This window comes from Kryptolebias marmoratus, linkage group LG18, assembly GCF_001649575.2.
Source record: "Kryptolebias marmoratus isolate JLee-2015 linkage group LG18, ASM164957v2, whole genome shotgun sequence".
In the NCBI taxonomy this organism is placed as follows: Eukaryota; Metazoa; Chordata; class Actinopteri; order Cyprinodontiformes; family Rivulidae; genus Kryptolebias; species Kryptolebias marmoratus.
Genome location: NC_051447.1, coordinates 16070935 through 16088037, shown reverse-complemented (window position 1 = coordinate 16088037; position 17103 = coordinate 16070935). Strand labels below are relative to the sequence as shown.

General features: G+C 43.2%; 1 protein-coding gene across 1 annotated transcript; it reads left to right on the top strand.

Annotated features, from left to right (window-relative positions):
* Positions 1–876: 876 nt before the first annotated feature.
* Positions 877–3845, top strand: LOC108240964 (cyclin-dependent kinase inhibitor 1B-like). Its single transcript, XM_017424794.3, has 3 exons — positions 877–1957; positions 2510–2647; positions 2852–3845. The coding sequence occupies exons 1-3, from the start codon at positions 1381–1383 to the stop codon at positions 2857–2859; spliced, it is 723 nt and encodes a 240-aa protein (XP_017280283.1). The 5' UTR covers positions 877–1380; the 3' UTR covers positions 2860–3845.
* Positions 3846–17103: the final 13258 nt, after the last annotated feature.

Genomic DNA, 17103 nt, shown 5'->3' with positions numbered 1-17103 from the left:
CTGTTCCTAAGTCAAAAAGCTTCGGCTCATTCCGGGTATGGCTGCTGGGACTTTTGGTGATTTTAGCGTTTATGCTTTTTAAATTATTTCACATTATTTACAGATATTTTCTCCATAGAAATACATGGAGGTCTCTTCAGTTCTTTCATAAATATCTGATTCAGCAAACTGGTTCCTTTTTGTCTTCTTTAGCTGCTAACTTTGTGCTACTTTTAGCTAACTTTTTAAGACTTTAATCAATGTTTTTTGTAACTTTTTGCTTCTAATTAGCATTTAGCTTCTTTTACATTTTAGTTAGCATTTTGCTACATGTTTCGTTGCTTTTAGCTAAAGTTTTGCTAGTTTTAGCTTCTTGGTAGCATTTTGCTACTTTTAGCTTTAGGATATAATTCTGTTTTTTCTTTTAGCGTTCTGATTCTTGTTGCTTTTAGCTAGCCTTTTGACACTTTTAGCGAGCTCTTAGCTTCTTTTAGCTTTACACTAGGTGTTCTGCTTCTTCTAGCTTTTAGCTAATGTTTCAGCTTGGTTTCGAGGTTCTTCAGCAGCCATTCAGCTGTCGGCATCCAGTCAGTGAAAAAAAAATGCACTCCCTCCAGTTTGGCTCGGATCGGTTTTCAGCCGCAACATTTGTTTCATGAGTCTTTGACCATCTGTGTTTTAAAAATTTAATCTCGAGTTAGCGCGCTGCAGCCTCAAAGCTAACGCTAACATGCGCTGAAGCAGCAGAGTTCGAGACCGATGACCGAAGGCCTCTGCTGTCACTGGAGGCTTTTATTTTTAAAGCTGCTGTCACTTGAGGCTTTTATTTTTAAAGCTGCTGTCACTGGAACCTTTTATTTTGTAGCTGCTGTTGCTGGAGGCTTTTATTTTTAAAGCTGCTGTCACTGCAGGCTTTTATTTTTGTAGCTGCTGTCCCTGGAGGCTTTTATTTTTGTAGCTGCTGTCACTGGAGGCTTTTATTTTGTAGCTGCTGTCACTGGAGGCTTTAATTTTGTAGGTGCTGTCACTGGAGGCTTTTATTTTGTAGCTGCTGTCAGCTAAAGCTGGTTGTGTCAGATCAGCTGAAGGTGCAGGCTAACATTCAGCTACATGTTGTTGTTTTCACCTCCTTTGTCCTGAGGAGACTGCGGATCTGATCCAGGGTCTGCGGATCTGATCCAGGGTTTGCTGCTCCTCGGCTGTGGGCGGACCCGGAGTCGGTTCTCCTCCTCGGTTTAAATAGTCAGGTTTCCTCCTTCAGCCTCTAACGCCATGTTGGCTGTTGTGACTTGACGTGTGTGTGTGTGTGTGTTTTTTTTTTTTTTTTTTACTACGAACCTGACAGGAGTGGCTCCCCCTCCGCCTCCCCTTTTTTTTAAAGTTTGTTTTTATGGTTTTTGGATGACATTCGCGGAGCATGCATGCTCCGTTTCTGCGTCTGAAGAAGGGAGTGCTCGCGGTCTGAAAACAGGGGGTCTGGAAGTTCTCGGTCGTGCGTGCGTGCGTGTGCGTGCGTGTGTGTGTCTTCCCCCCCCTCCGTCCTCCTCTTCCTCGTCGCGTACGTGCAGCAAGATGTCAGATGTTCGCCTCTCCAACGCGAGCCCGACAGTGGAGCGGGTGGACGCGCGGCAACCCGACAGCGTCCGCCCGGTGCGCCGGGTGCTGTTCGGCGCGCCGGACCGGGAGGAGACGCGGAGGTACGCGGCGGAGCTACAGCGGGACAGCGCGCGGGACTTCGTGGAGCGGTACAACTTCGACCCGGAGACCGACACGCCGCTCCCCCCTGGGGGCTACGAGTGGGAGGAGGACGGGCAGGCGCCGGAGTTCTACAGCAGGCCGCCCCACAGGAGGCGACGGCCGCCGCGGGGAGAGGCTGGAGGCTCCCCCGGCGACCGACCGAGCGGCGAGGAGGGCAGGAGGAGCTCGGAGTCCGCTCAAGGGACGAACGGTTCGAGGAAACAACGACCCCGAGCTGCGGGTAAGGACTTTTAAATCGCCTTCCGGGGCTTTTATGCCGCTTTTTGTTCATTTTTTGTGCGGCTGGGAGCGACAGGTTAGCCCAACCGGTGTTGCGTCGAATTCCGTTACCCCGCTCAGAGTCGGTGCCGCCACCTGTGGTGTTCTGTTTCATTTAGTCCCCCCTCCGTGTTGAAATGCGCTCGTTTCGGCGTTGAAAAGTGAAAAACATGTACGTCATGACGTAACAACTCATTTGTATGTGTTTCACAAACTTGTTTTGTTTTTCTTAACAAGAGGAGTTGTGTTTATTAGTGAAACTCGGCGTTAATGTCGTAAAAAAGTAGTGAAACTGGGCCAGGTTTGTGGGGGGAACAGATTTGAACACAACACCAAGCGTCAAAACACTTAATCGGCCCTAAAAGGGGATTTTAAGTGGAACTTTATAATTTTGACTGTATTTGTTTCCTTCTGTTTGATTGAAACAACCCTCCCCAAGTTGTCACATTCATCTGTTTTTGTTTTATTTAAAAAAAAAAACACATTTAATAGTGTGTTTGTTGTGATCCGTCAGATCCCTGCTCTGATGAACATCAGGACAAGAGGTCGAAGTCGGACAGAGACGACGAGGATGAGGACGACGGCTGTGCAGGAAGTCTGGTGAAGGCAGCCGACAAGCCGGAGGACAGCCAGGAGGTCCCGTTAAACGCAGGTTAGGAGCCATTTTTCCACACCTCGCACGTCAACAGCTGTGAACATCTGCTTTCCTGTCTTCGGAGCTCGTGCGATTTCTCTCAATAAAGCTCCCACAAGACTTCGGCTGTGACTGTTCACCGTGTGTGTGTGAGTGTGTGTGTGAGTGAGCGCTCTCTCGGTTGCACCATTCAACAGCCTGTTTCCTCTTTACGTCCGGCAGAGCACTGAGACCCGTCGCTGGTGGAATACTGTAAGGCTTTCTCGTCATCTGACAGAGACAGGAGAGAGAAATAAAAACAAAAAACAAAAATAAAAGCAGAGCAGCTTCGTCCTGAGGAAGAGGAAGAAGAGGAAGAGGAGGAGGAGGCTGCACAAAAAGCACTGAAGATGTACACTATCGAGTTCTGGCACTCGTATCAAATCAAAAATAGCCTCAAAAAGCAGCAGACGATGTAGCAGTACGCAAATTAATTTTTGCTTTTTTTATATATATATATATCTATATATATAAAGAAAAATATGTACTACCTATGTTTCAAATGTAGCATTTAAGAAAGCATATCTTGCTTTTTATATCTTTTTTTTTTGTTTTGTTTAAGTGTGTGAGTTTGACTCGGGAAGTTGCAGTGCAATTTCCAACAAAATAATGTTTAGAAGTGATCATTTGTCTCGTTATTCAGGTAATTGAATAATAAAAAAAGCAGATATCTGAAAGTCAGGGTTACGTGGAAACTATATATATATATATATTTCATTTAAATATGTTTTTGAAGACCTGGGTGGCCACGCTGTGAGCTGGAGGTCCATCAAACTGAGTTTACAGACAAATATCGTTTAATTTTTTCCCCGTTTTTGTTCTTTTTTTTGTGTGTGTTTTAACCTGTGGGGTGAAGAGAGGGGTGTTAAAACTGCTGAGCAATATCCAACCAAATTTTAACAAATAGAAGTTAAATAAAATATGTTTTTTGTGACTCACGGGTCGTCGCCCCTCCGTTAGTAGGTGTGGTCCAGGGTAACAGAGCAAATATGTTAAAAAAAAAGAAAGAAAAAAAAAAACACTGGGCTTTTTTTATATGAATATGTGAATCAAAGATTTGTTTTTTGTTTTATTTTTTTTGTGCTGTGGAATTCATGTGGGACATGTAATTGCACTATTCGTTTTCTCATTTTATGGGGGGCAAAAAAAAACAAAAACAACAACAAAAAAAACAAAACAGCGAACTCCCCATCACCTTTTGTAAAATGTTGAAGTGTACCTTAATTTTTTTTTTTGATAAACACTGAAAGTTTATACTAACTTATTTATGTCGTGCTGTTTTTCTTTTCTTTTTTTTTTTTGTGGGTGTGTGTACAGCTTTCCAAAGCAACATTATGTGCTTTTTCATAAAAAAATATATTTTCATCCCTTTTTTTTTTTTTTTTTTTGTAAAAGACGAATAAATAAAATTGCAAAACTGAGCCTAATAATCGATTTCATACCTTGTGTTTTGTTTTTTTCTTTAACGCCAGGGCTGTCATCTGTGCTCGCTGTTCCGTTTAAAACAATCCCTTTTATGATTTAAAGTATTTCTTTAACAAATAAACATCTTTGTCAGAGTTTGAAAGCCACATTCGCTGCCAAAACCCAGTTTAGCAGTGAACGATTCAGTGGCAAAATACTGAAAAATGACATCATTTGACAGCTGTTATGGCTTTAAAGTCATGTTGGGAGTGGATGGAGGATGTTTGCACTCAGCTGCAAGTTGGGGATGACTCTCAGCTACTCCCACGCCGAATTTTAGCTAATATCTGTGAATCTGACCCAAGTTTCAGCTGGTTATGTTTTTGTGTTCGGCTGTGGTTTAGGGTCTTAAACTGGGTTGGCTCAGAAAGTTCGTCAGCTGTAGAGGTGCGCCAGTAAAATCTGTCCTGTAGTTTATGGGGTTTTGCCAACACACACACACACACACACACACAAACACAGGCTGAAACATTATCAGCCTTCAGCGGTTTGTGCTGGTTTAAAGGACGTCCTCCTCTCTGATGATGGGAACAGAGATTCCTTCGTGAAGTCGGTTCAGGAGGCTTTCAGGACATTGTGTTCATTCTTTTGGGGGTGACAAGCTCGCACGTTCAGTCCCTCCAGTCCAGCTCTGCTGCTTCTGAAGTTGAAAACAACACAAGGGTATGTCCTCAGGCGGCGGTGGAGGGGACGGGTGGGGGGGGAGAGAGAAAGTTTTAACTTGCTGACATTCCCGGTCTCCAATCATTGCAGAGCAAAGGAAAGCAGACCACTCAGGAGGCAGCCAGTCAGAGAGCTGTGGGAGGGAGTCCAGGACAGTACAGGCTGTTCTTTTCAGAAAACACACACACACACACCACCCAATTAGTTTCATTGGCTGCCTCTTTCCTGTTGATGCTGGTGTGTAGGAGTCGAGCACAGAAAGAGCTACTTAACGATATCTCAGCCTCGCCGTGAGCTCATGGCTGAACTCCTCGCAGCTGTAAGGAAAGTTGACGCCTTCGGACGGCACGGCGAGCGCAGGGTGTCGTGTCCTGCAGCCCCTCTGGAATGTGCCAGCAATCCTGCTTCACACACACACACACACAGAAAGAAACAGCAAGGCTTTACTGAAGTGTGTTTTCTGCCTTTCAGGAGCATCTTTGTTGGTCATGGACAGAATCCATGTGACAGATTTTATATAAATCTTCATTTTACATCAGTTCATCTATCAGGGGAGAAACATGTAAAATAGTTTCTCTGTTAATTAATAACTGAACAAATGTTTACTTACTATTAATAATTAAAGGCCTAACATGTCCCCCCCACCAACACACACACACACACGTGGGTCATAACAGCTGTCAGGATGCAGTTTTTCAATGTTTTTGATTTTTGTTTTTAGGCTTCTAACAATTTATTCATCACTAAATGATTGTTTGGGATTAATCCATCCATCCGTCCGTCCGTCCGTCCGTCCGTCCGTCCGTCCGTCCGTCCGTCCGTCCATCCGTCCATCCATCCGTCCATCCATCCATCCATCCATCCATCCATCCGTCCATCCGTCTATCCGTCTGTCCATCCATCCGTCCGTCCGTCCATCCATCCATCCATCCATCCGTCTGTCCATCCATCTGTCCATCTTCCGTCCATCCATCCGTCCGTCCGTCCGTCCATCCATCCATCCATCCATCCTTCCATCCATCCATCCATCCATCCATCCATCCATCCATCCATCCTCTGCCTTGCTCCAGGGTTGGTTCACGGGGGCATCAGACGCCTCTTCTGGTAGATTCCGAGGCGTTCCCGGGCCAGCAGAGAGACATGGTCTCTTCATTGTGTCCTGTTTTTTTTTTTTTTTTTTTTTTTTACAATTTTCATATATTTTTCGTATTTTATCCTAATTCTGTTGCCGTTAAGTTTTGACTCTGTGCTGAAACGGTAAAGGAAAGAACACAAAACAACTGCCAAGTGAAAAATGTTCTTTCTCTGTGCTTTGATATGTCGTTAATGTGGGCAAACTCACAAGCTCGTGGTGTGGCATGGGTACTTCCATGCTTTCTTTTAAATAGAAATGTGTGGTTTGATAAACCAGTGTAAAATATCTGGTTAAAATGTCCAAATGGCAAATCACCTGTTCTCCCCAAGTCAGAATTCCTCTTGTAAAAAAAAAAGAAAAATAGCCCCAGGGATCCAGAAGTTAGCTTTATTTGAGCTTCAGGTCACATGTTTGGAGGATTAAATCAGCCCTCGTAGGCCCTGAATCACAGAGGGGTTCCTGAGTTTGAGTCCAAATGAGTTAAACATGTTCGTATTTGCAGCGCTGAATTAACAAGCCCCTAATAATTGCATCAGATAAAAAGAGGAGTAACGGGTCATAAAAGTTGGACGTTGTGGAAGCTATTAAGAGACGTTGAGCGGAGGGAAAACAAAGTCTGAGCTCATAACTTGGCAAACTCTGCTGGAGGTGGAGTGAGAGATTTTTTTTCACAAATGTCTTGTTTTAATCTAGAAATACAACTTCCACATCTGTGCCGGGTTATGAATTTGTTCTTTTTTTTTGTAAACAAAGGCAGAGATGTGTTGTTTCCTCGCTGGGTTCTGCTCCACGATCGGGGTGGGTTTGAGTGTTGAAGAGAAAGGAGGGAAGGAAAAGGAAAAAAGCAGGAAAGGATAGAGTTAAAGAGAGGAAGACGGGGCTCTTTGGAAGCGTAGCGCTGCAGTCGAGCCAAATCACGTCCAGCCCAGGATGTAAACAAACCAATCTGCCAAAGTGAAGTCTTTACACATTCTGGTTTTCGCTCTGGGCTGTGTGACTTTCGCAGCCCGGTTGTGTGACCTCAGATGCTGGTTTTCCTGCTGCTCCGGCACCGGAGTGTTTAGTTTGACTTGCAGCAGGGGTCACCAAGACTATGCAGGCCCGCTGGTTTCTCGACCAAAGCATACAAATATTCTTTGACAAACTGTGGTCGAAGGAGGGGGGGAATCTTTTCAAAATGAAGCATTTGTTTTTCTGTGCAGATGGGATGAGTTAGACACCAATTTTATCCTTGCAGGATTATTTAAACAATCATTAAGTTGAGTTCAGTCACGTTAATAATAAACATTTATTGTGTAAAGAACAGTTTGTGAAACTTGTGTAGCCCAATTAACAGTCTGAATGCTAATCCAATTATTTTAGCCAATCATATAATAAAACATTGAGTTCCCCATCGAAATACATGATCTCTTTAAAGAATTTAAAAACTGTTCTTTTTAAAAATCTGTTGTACTTTCTTTTTTGTCTTTTAGCCTGTAGCGTTTAGTTTCTAGCTAGCATGTGCTACTTTTAGCTTCTTGTTAGCCTTATGCTACTACCTTTTGCTGCTTCTAGTTAGCCTTTGGTAGTTTTTAGTTTTTTAGCTAGCATTTGCTACTTTTAGCTTTAAGCTTACCTTTTCCTACTGTATAAAAGCCTAATGCTACTTTTCACTACCGTATTTTCCGGTCTAAACGGTGCACTTAAAAGCCTTCAATTTTCTCAAAAAACGGAAGTGTGGCTTATTTTCGGAGTCTGAACGACATTTATTTTGAAAATCTGACCGGATTCTCTCCACTACTTCCGTCTATGGTTCACTCTTGATGCGCGTCAGAACGCTTATCTAGGTCACGTGATACGTTACCGCTAAAAACAAACCCAGAAGCTAGCAAAACTAGTAAAAAACAAACGTCTCCGGAAGCCCTAGATGGAAAACAAAATTGATTAGGAGACTATAATATTTGATATTTTGAGCCACACTCCGTACCAGTAGGTGGCGGTAATGTAACCTTAGTGTTTTTTGCCAACCGCCATAAACTTTACGAAGAAGAAAAAGCCCAAGATGGGACCGTTTCGTTACTGAGAAACAGGCACAGGGCTCCCAATGATTCAGCGTTATGGTGAGTTGTATTCTTTGCGCACTTTATATTTGTGGTGTATCTTATTTTAAAGTTTAAACATCGCCATACTGACCAGAGAACATTAGCAGGAGGAGAGGGTGTTATTCATGTTGCTAACACAATACCAGGACGCAGCTAACAAAGCTGCGAGGACACGTTGGATTTACGTTTAATATGTTTTATAAAATACCTCGGTTTTCATGCGGGTCTTATTATTTTATTTTGTTGTATTTATCCGCCACACCTTTAAAGGCCGATCAATGAAAATACTGTCTGATAATGAACCAGTCCGTGGCGCTAAAACGGTTGACAAATCGTCCATTTTGAATGGAGCGCGGCGCGCGCCGGTGCGCCTTATATATGACAAAAATTCAAAAATGGACCATTTATTGACAGTGCATCTTATAATCCAGTGCGCCCTATAGTGTGGCTGCTTTTAGCCTTTAGTTAGCAATTTGTTATTTTTGGTTTCTAGCTAGCATGTGCTACTTTTAGCTTTTCGTTAGCCTTTTCTATACTCTGTACTAGCCTTTTGCTCCTTAATTTATTGTTAGCAATAGCTATCTTTTGCTTCTAGCTAGCCTTTTGATGACCTTTTAGCTAGTGTTTTCTGCCTAACTTAAACTACTCATACTTCAGTAACATTCAGGAAAGTCATTCAGCGTTCACGCTGCATTTTGGCAGAAAATGCTCTTTCAATAATTGTAATCAAAGGTTTTAAACTGTGACCGATTGGAGACAAAAATAGATTAAATTAAGACACTTTGTGGCTAAATCGCCCCTCAGCTGCAGCCAGGAATGCCACGCGAATCTCACAGTTTACTTGCAGTTAACGTGCGCAGGCGGGCGCGTGCCGTAAGTACAGAATTGATGTGTCTCCTCGCCGTTTTTTCGCCTCTTCGATCAGCCGCCAACAGTTGCGGCCCGGTGGGATCCAGGCCTAACAGATAAACGAAGCCATGCTCGTGTCTCAGCTCCAACACTGATGAGGATCAGATGATCACAGCAGCAGAATGAGCCTACTGTCACGATGCTGTGGAAACAAACAGCTTCTAACCTGAAGGCTAACTGAATGTTGAGCTTGTCTTGTGTTCTTGCACCCCAAGGTCCTTCTTGCAGATTTGATTTCTTGCATTTAACCTTGAGGGGGGTTGGGTGATGAGCGTGTCAAAGCTGCTGAGGTGACTCATCCTCCAGCTAATAACCCGAAGCTTAAAGCTGCTGTCAGAGTCTTTATCTGTGCGAACATGGCAACCAGAACAACACGCAACCAAACACTGGGCTCGTACCCCAAACACGCTGCTGGCATATTTTTATTAGCCATGGATTTGACGAGCTCCTGGAAGCTGCCAAGATAAATTTACAGGTGGCACCAACAGGTCGCTGTGAGGTCAAAAACAAACTCCTCGAGTTTTCACGGCTGGTGACAAACAGGGTCATCCGGTACCTGCATGTTTAACAAAAACTCTCAAAGTAGTCACTGGACGCACGCCTACAACCGATTTAACGCTTGGGGTCAACTCGATTCAAGATGGCTGCCGATGGACCAACACGAAAATGGCTTTAACTCGGTTGGTTTTGCAGATATTGACCTGAAACTTGGCGTGGTAGTAGCTGAGAGTCGTTCGCAACACATACCCTGAGAGCTAATTACGAAAAAATATTATTTTCAAGATTTTACCAAAAGAGTTGTCGTTCCTCAGTGAAATGATCAAATACTCTCAGCTAGACGTTAAGACGTTTAGCTCCATATCTGGCCATTTTTCTATGCTTTCTGTAGTCAGTTGGCTGTGGCAGCCATGTTGAATTGGGTTCAGAAGGCGTGGATTGTTTTGAGCATTTCATTAAAGTTTGCTCAGTGGTATATTTTGCCAGCAAGACGTAAAGCACACATAGGAGAAAGAAACCATCATGCTTTTTGACTTCCTGAGCAATAATTAAATAACCTTGTTGAGGCAAACTGCAGCTTGACTTAAAATGTAAATGAAAAATATAAATATAAACATTAGTCCCTGTTCATACAGAACCTTTTATATGGAAGAAACACATCGAGTGGGACTGAATTCTCAAGTTGGACGACTATAGGAGCCATGGAAACTATAGGAACCGTACCATAGCAGTGAGTTTATTATCAGTGGTAAAAACATAACACAAGGAGTAACTTGCCAAACAATGTATTTAACAGCTGACGCCCTTAAACCGTGAGTTCAACTCCACCCAATTTGGTTAATTACTTGTGCAAACACAACCCATGCTTATGTTTAAGGAGCTGCTCAGTTCAGAGACATTCTGAGCGTCTTTTTTTTATCCCACCAGGAAAAAAATAAAATGATCCACAGATGTGAAAACCTCTCTCCCGATCCGAACATCAACGTTTAGCCGCACTTGTTTTTTCACGCCTGGTTTCTCCAAGTCGTAAACAGCCGCCATCAGCCTTTTTCGAATGGATTGTCATGAATCTCCTAAAGTCATTATTTGCTGTACGTCCACTGCTGATCAGCTTTTAGAATTCAAGATGGCAGCCACAGTCAACTGATCTTGGTTATAGTTTAGTCAAGTTTAGACACAGCTACTACCACGCTAAATGTTTTAGCTCAGTATTTGTAAAATTGGCTGCGTTATCGCCATTTATGTGTTTGGTGAGGCCACTCGGCTGTGGCGGCCATCTTGAATAGGGTTGACCTCAAAGGTTAATCAGTTGTAGATGTGATGATTACCTCCTGAAGGTTTCATTGAAATGTGTTCACCGATTTTGCTAACAGACACAAGCAAAAAGCTTTCCTGTTTGCCTTTCAGCCGTGGCAGATTTTGTGTTATTTAATTTATAAAGTCTAGTGCGGCCTTTTGTTTTCTTCCGGTTCTGGTTGTATCAGGGTCACTTATGAGCCACACATTAGTGTGCCAACACTTTCACACGTTGCATGTTTACATGCAGCACTTCCCACACACTTTCACTCCTCAGGCGGCTCTTTTATCTGGTTAGTTAGATGGAGACTTGCGTCGTTAACTGCACAAGACGCGCAGAGCGGCCATGAGACTCGTTCTGGCATCGATCACATCAAACGAAAGCAAAGCCTGCACCCACGCCTGCAGTGGTGAACTGCGTCTCTGGGGGCTGCACACCATTTGCAGCCCGGGCTGACAAAGCGGCTCGCCGGGGCGGGCGGAGTTTGCGCTCCTTTTCAAGCGTCCGAAAGCCTCAGACCTTAGCTGATTTAAGGTGACGCCTCCTCCAGCCGGCGAGCGCTCCGCTCTCAGGAAGAGGCACCTCCCCTCGCCGCTCGTCGGGCCCTTCCAGCCGTGTCGTCGTCCCCCCGACTCAAAAGGGGGAGCGCCGCGGCGTGTTTCTGTAGGTGTGGGAGACAAGAGGAGGAAACAGGCGGCTCTAACAGAAAACGACTAAACGTCTGGCTAAACCACACGAGAAACCAAATGTCACATCCAGTCCAACACGGCACAATACTCCTTTTTTTTACGCAAAAAAAAATAAGCCCCATTTTGTTTTTGAGAACACAGAAATAAAAGGGAAGGAAAGTTAAAGGCCTGAGTTTTAGACTAAAATACATCCTTTTAGTCAAACGTTTTAATGGTAAATCTGAAACCTCACAATTTCAGTAGCACTCTCAGCTACTACCACACTAAATCACTCAGTATCTGTATAACTGACTAACTTAGCCAGTCAGTTGGCTGTGGCGGCCATCTTGAATCGGCTTGACTTCAAAAAGTTACCTTCTTACTTTCATGAACCGCTGGGTTGCATTTTAATGAGATATTTTGCTAACAGACACAGATGACTCCAACAGGTATCGTGTCGTGGTGAGGATGACTCTCAGCTACTACCACGCCAAATTTGAGCTCAATATGTGTAAAACTGGCTGAGTTATTGTCATGTCGCTGCGGCAGCCATCTTGAATCAGGTTGAATTCGAGAGTTAATCGCTGGTAGATTTCCACGAGTTTAATTCAAATCTGTGCAGCGGTGGGATATTTTGCTAACAGACAAACAAACACACACGATCAGATTCTTAACTAATTACGAAGATAAAAAGCCAAGTGTTTCCTGTAAGACTTGCGTGACAAATCAGCGGAGTCGGCTCCGGCTGCTGCTTATCTCTCCTGCAGACATTAGGCATCTGTTCGTGATAAGTGTCCTCACACACACACACACACACACACACACACACACACACACACACACACACACACACATTACCTCCCAGTGAAGTCACCTAGGCCTGATCCAGAAGCATGACCCTGTTTTATGACGGATGATGATGCGTTCAGGTTCTGATAAGCTGTAATGGGCTCGTAATGGTTGATGTTTAACTGTAATTAAACTCCGGGATCCTCAGGTAAAACAAACGACACAACACGCACCTGATCGATGCATAAAAAAAGTCATAATAAAAAAACTCACGACATGCTGACTCCGACAAGGTGCTGAGTTCAAAGTTCAGTTAGGAATGGGACACACATTTGTCTTTATTTTTCAAATAAACGATGAGGAACAAATAAAACATCAATCTCCAGATTTCCTGAAGCAAATCTTACTTTTTTAACATCTGGCTTCGTATTTTCCTGATAGCCCAAAGTATTTTAATTATAGTCTTGTATCTTTACAACATTTTAGAGCACATACGCTTATCATCTTTCTGGTGAACTTTATTCTTCTAACCTATTATTAGCACAATTATGGGAATGAATTATAACTCCTCTAAACGATTTAGGACCAATAATTAAAACAACAATAAGGGAAAAACACCTTTTGTTTTAAGTGAAAGCGATAGTTCAGATCTTTTAAAGTCAACAACTAGTGTCTTACCTGTTGCAGATAGCTCTTTGAACAGTCTCTGCTTAGAGAAACGGTTCAATTCTAACCTGACTGACAAGCCGACGGCTGGTCGGAGCGGGCTGAAGTGAACCGACGTCGTAAAGCAACGACGGCGTCACAAACTTTAAAGCGGTGCCTGCTAATAGTGCCTCACATCGCGAAGAGACGTGGACGAACCAAACAAACGGTGTGGTGGTTTATTACGAGCTTTTGATCGAAATGATTTTTTAAAAGATGGGACTTCGTTTGGCTCACTGTTAGCCTAGCCTGGAGGAGGACGTTCCTCCATACAGTCGTAGGTTGCGATAAAGACCGTTTTATTTATGCGTGTACAAGCATAAATAAACAAGCAGTTCACTTAAACCTGGAAACAGGGGATTAAAAAAAAAAAAAAAGGTCTCAAGGCCGAACAAAACGGAGCAGCTCCGCCATCCAACTGCAGGAATGTCTTGGCGTTCCCAGACATCCTCTCCGGTCGGTTCGGGGCGGGAGGGACGACTGACAGGAGGGTTTCTGCGAGGAAACCGCCGTCTCGATGCTGACGTTATCGCCGTCGGTTCGCCTTATTCCTGCGCCTTGATGATACAATCTCACGTTTGAACACTTGAAACAAAAAAGAAAAAAAAGGGCCCCATTATCATCTTGAAGCGTGCGGCCAAACACACACACACACACCACTGAGCACACTCCAACCCTTCAGCCATGTTTGTTCTGAACAGAAAAAAACTGTTTTGAACAAATAACTTCAATCACTCGCTGCAGGGAGTTAAGTTTTCATTAGACTCGGCTGATTTTACCGTTTCGTTCAGTCGTATCGGATTATTTTGCTGTATTTTCCTTAGTTTTAGGAGGAGATTTAAGCAGAAAAACAATAAAATAAAAAATAAAACTTAACAACCAAACGTAGTTTCTGATATAAAAGCAAAGTCCTGAACGTCTCAGTGTCAAACAGATGACGTCATCACGTCCTGACACTTAGTTAGAAATGTTTTCGTTTCAGTTTTCAGGAACACATGTTTACGTCTGCATCCATAACAGTAACTGTAAACATGTCGACTGTGATTATTTAACAAGTAATAAATATCAGGAAGTCAAAGGGGAAAAGTACCATCTGAACTTCCTTTTTCAGTATTAACTGCGCTGTAACTTTTTATACACTTTGTGGAGGTAAAAGGAAGTATGGCCATAAGAACAACTTATTGTTCCCGGTTTGCTCAAAATGTCGCTCGTTCAGATAAAGGTGCAAACGCTGAGCGCTGACATAAGCTGAAGGAGCCGAACATCAGCTGAAGCGTCAAGGTAAAAGATCTGAAGAAGAAACGGCAACGCGAGGAGCAGGAGGGCCGACAAATGAGACAAAAAGACACAGAATTCATAAAAAGACTATAAAAGAGACACGAGGAAGACAAAAAGATGTTTTAGGAGACAATAAAAGATGCACGAGAAGACACTAAAAGACAAAAGGAAGCACAAGAAGACAAAAAAAGATGCTTAAGGAGACATTAAAAGACAAAAACATAAGGAGACGGATAAAGATGCATGAGGAGACACTAGAAGACAAAAATATGCACGAGGAGACATTAAAAGATGCTTATGGAGACATTTGAAGACAAAATGTGTAAAGAGACATTAAAAGATGAAAAAGAAGCATAAAGTGATGAAAACCTACTGAAACAAAAAGACATAAGGAAACAAAAATGGACAAAAAGTGTTTTTAAGGATCTGAAGAGCTCTCAGTGCATTTCTATGAAAATTAAATAACTAAATAAAGTTAAATCTTTCAAAAATCCCAAAAGTTACAAACCCCCAGAAGTCCTGATGTAACTGAAGTAGTTAAAATTCAAAATAATCTCAAATAAAGAGAACTTGAACTTAACCCTGAGCTTTCTGCACTTTTACTGGAGCAAGCATCTCGAGCGGGAACGTTTTCTAGCCGCTCCTCGTCCGTAAGGTAGCTCACAGAGGGGTCAAAGGTCAAACCGTTTGTCCTGCTCCTCTTGGATGAGCGCAGCCGGTGGTCCGAACAGAAGCAAAGACCGACTGAGAGCTGTTTAAATTCGATGACGACAGAAAAAAGACTGGACGATCTCTTACCCAAGCCTAGATTTTACTTTTTACCACTCGCTGCGCTCTTCTTCAGAGCTAAGAGTGAACAATGTGGATAAAAACAGATTATTTTCATTTATTTCCACAACATGAAACCAGACTGTTGATGGAGAATGCTCTTCAACCACTCAATAATGACCAAAAGACAAAACGACGGCCTTCCGGAGTCGAAGCTCGTGTTTTACTAAGTAATGTTTCAACCTCAAAGCTGACACCCTGAATTTTTGGGATGTTATATCTTCTGCGCTCCAACCGCTGAGCCGTAACTCATCCTCCTTGGAGGAAACTGTGGAGAGCGCTGGGGCCCAAATTCATTCCTTGTCAAAACAGGACGTACTGAAGCGGCCATTAAATTGAAAGGAATGCAGGGAGCACGTCTCATAATTCCTCTCCCTGTCTCTCTTGGCCCCCCTCCCGTCCCCCGGCTCTCTGGTTTGCTTTTGGGAAGGCGAAACGGGAGGCGGGCTCCGGTCGGCGCGCTTGCCGTGCCGAACCTTCAGGGCACCTCCGTGTGTGGAAGGGAAGGGAAAAGGAGTATTGGGTGATTATGGAGGACATGTGGACGGGACGAGGAACATATTTCACGAGCTGTGCAGATCAAAGGGAGGCGATGTGATTGTTTGTCCCGCTTTTTCCACTTGTCTGCCTGTTTTAGGGGTGTCAAGGGGGGAAAAGCTGGGGTTTATATCGCCCTCTGATCTAATTATAACTTTCCTGAAGAGACCAAAGGGAGAAAAATCTCCACGTTTGACCACTTTCCTGTCGTCGTTTCTTCACTCTTCTGTTTGTCTTTGCTGTTTGAAGCTCAGTCTTCACAGCTGGGTTCATCTGTTTGTAAGGTGGTTTGAAACTATGAGCCAAGTGGGATTTGTTGTGAAGCCAAGATTTAGAAAAAGGCTTTTGTTCATGCCAACTGACAGATTTGAAACTGTGTATTCCTCTAAATTGGGGGGAAAAGAAAAGTGCTAATTACTCTCCTCTGACAGAAAGCATCTTATGCTGACGTCCAGGTCTTAAAGCCCCATCAGTGATGAATAATAATTATTTAAAAACTGTAGATTTAATCATACATGTGGGGATCCAGCAAATCTAAGGTTTGACAACCAGTCAGATCCTCCATAAAGAGTCACTGGTGTTTATTAGTGAAACTGAGCAAAGCAATGATGAATAAAGCTGAAAATGTAAAATCCAAAGCACTGAAAGGATGATTAATGGCTTCGACTATGAGAAGTGAAGTCGGGGGAAGCGGAGCTCGATGTTAAAGCTGATAAGAATTTGCTCACATGGTCGCCGTGACACGGCAGGTTTGCTGCAGCAGGTTTAGGTTGTGGTTTTAGTGGTTTGTGTGATTTTCTTTTTTTTTTTTCGCTACCAAGGGAAGTGACTGTTCTGTGGCTCGTCACGTACACAAACCTGAACGCGCACAAGAACAACACTTTTCACCTTTTAAAGATTGCGTCTCATCATAAATATATAAAGTTCGGTGTTTGGGGCTTTCCTAAATGTTACTGAGAACGTGCTGCGTTAGGAATGATAAAACTGATTTTTTTTTTTTGCGAATGGGACGGTTGGTTTAACTGCCTTTAACCTTTATAACTAGTACTACCATGCAAACCAGTCTAACCAGTGACTCGGCAGAATCCACTCGCAGGTGCAGGTGTTGACCTGCTTCCTTTTCTGGGGGCATTTCCAAACAGAAACACACTTTTCCAGACCTTCCAGACGTCTCCTGTAAGGAAACGACGAACCTTTTACTGGAATCTGTGATGGGGCTTTCCCTCATATTTCCCCCCCCCCTTTTTAAAAAAAAACAAAAAAAACAAAAAATGTGGAAATAATAAATTTAGAGCAGAGAGGCGTCCAGGTAAATGGGTGTGTGTGTGATGGGGTTTAAAGATATGTTTCAACAAAGCAAAGGTGTGTTTTACAGCAGGTGTAAACGCTGTTTCCTTTCCTTTTGTTTTCTTTGTTTTTGCGTCTTTGCATACCAACGTAAAAACATTTCCAGTAATACCAATGAAACTCGTTCCACAGGTTACTGCTTCTGTTACCGACACACAAAGCCGAATGTTTCACATACTCTGTTGTTAAATTATTCAATAATTCATAAATCTGAGACTGAATCGGAGCTATAAATC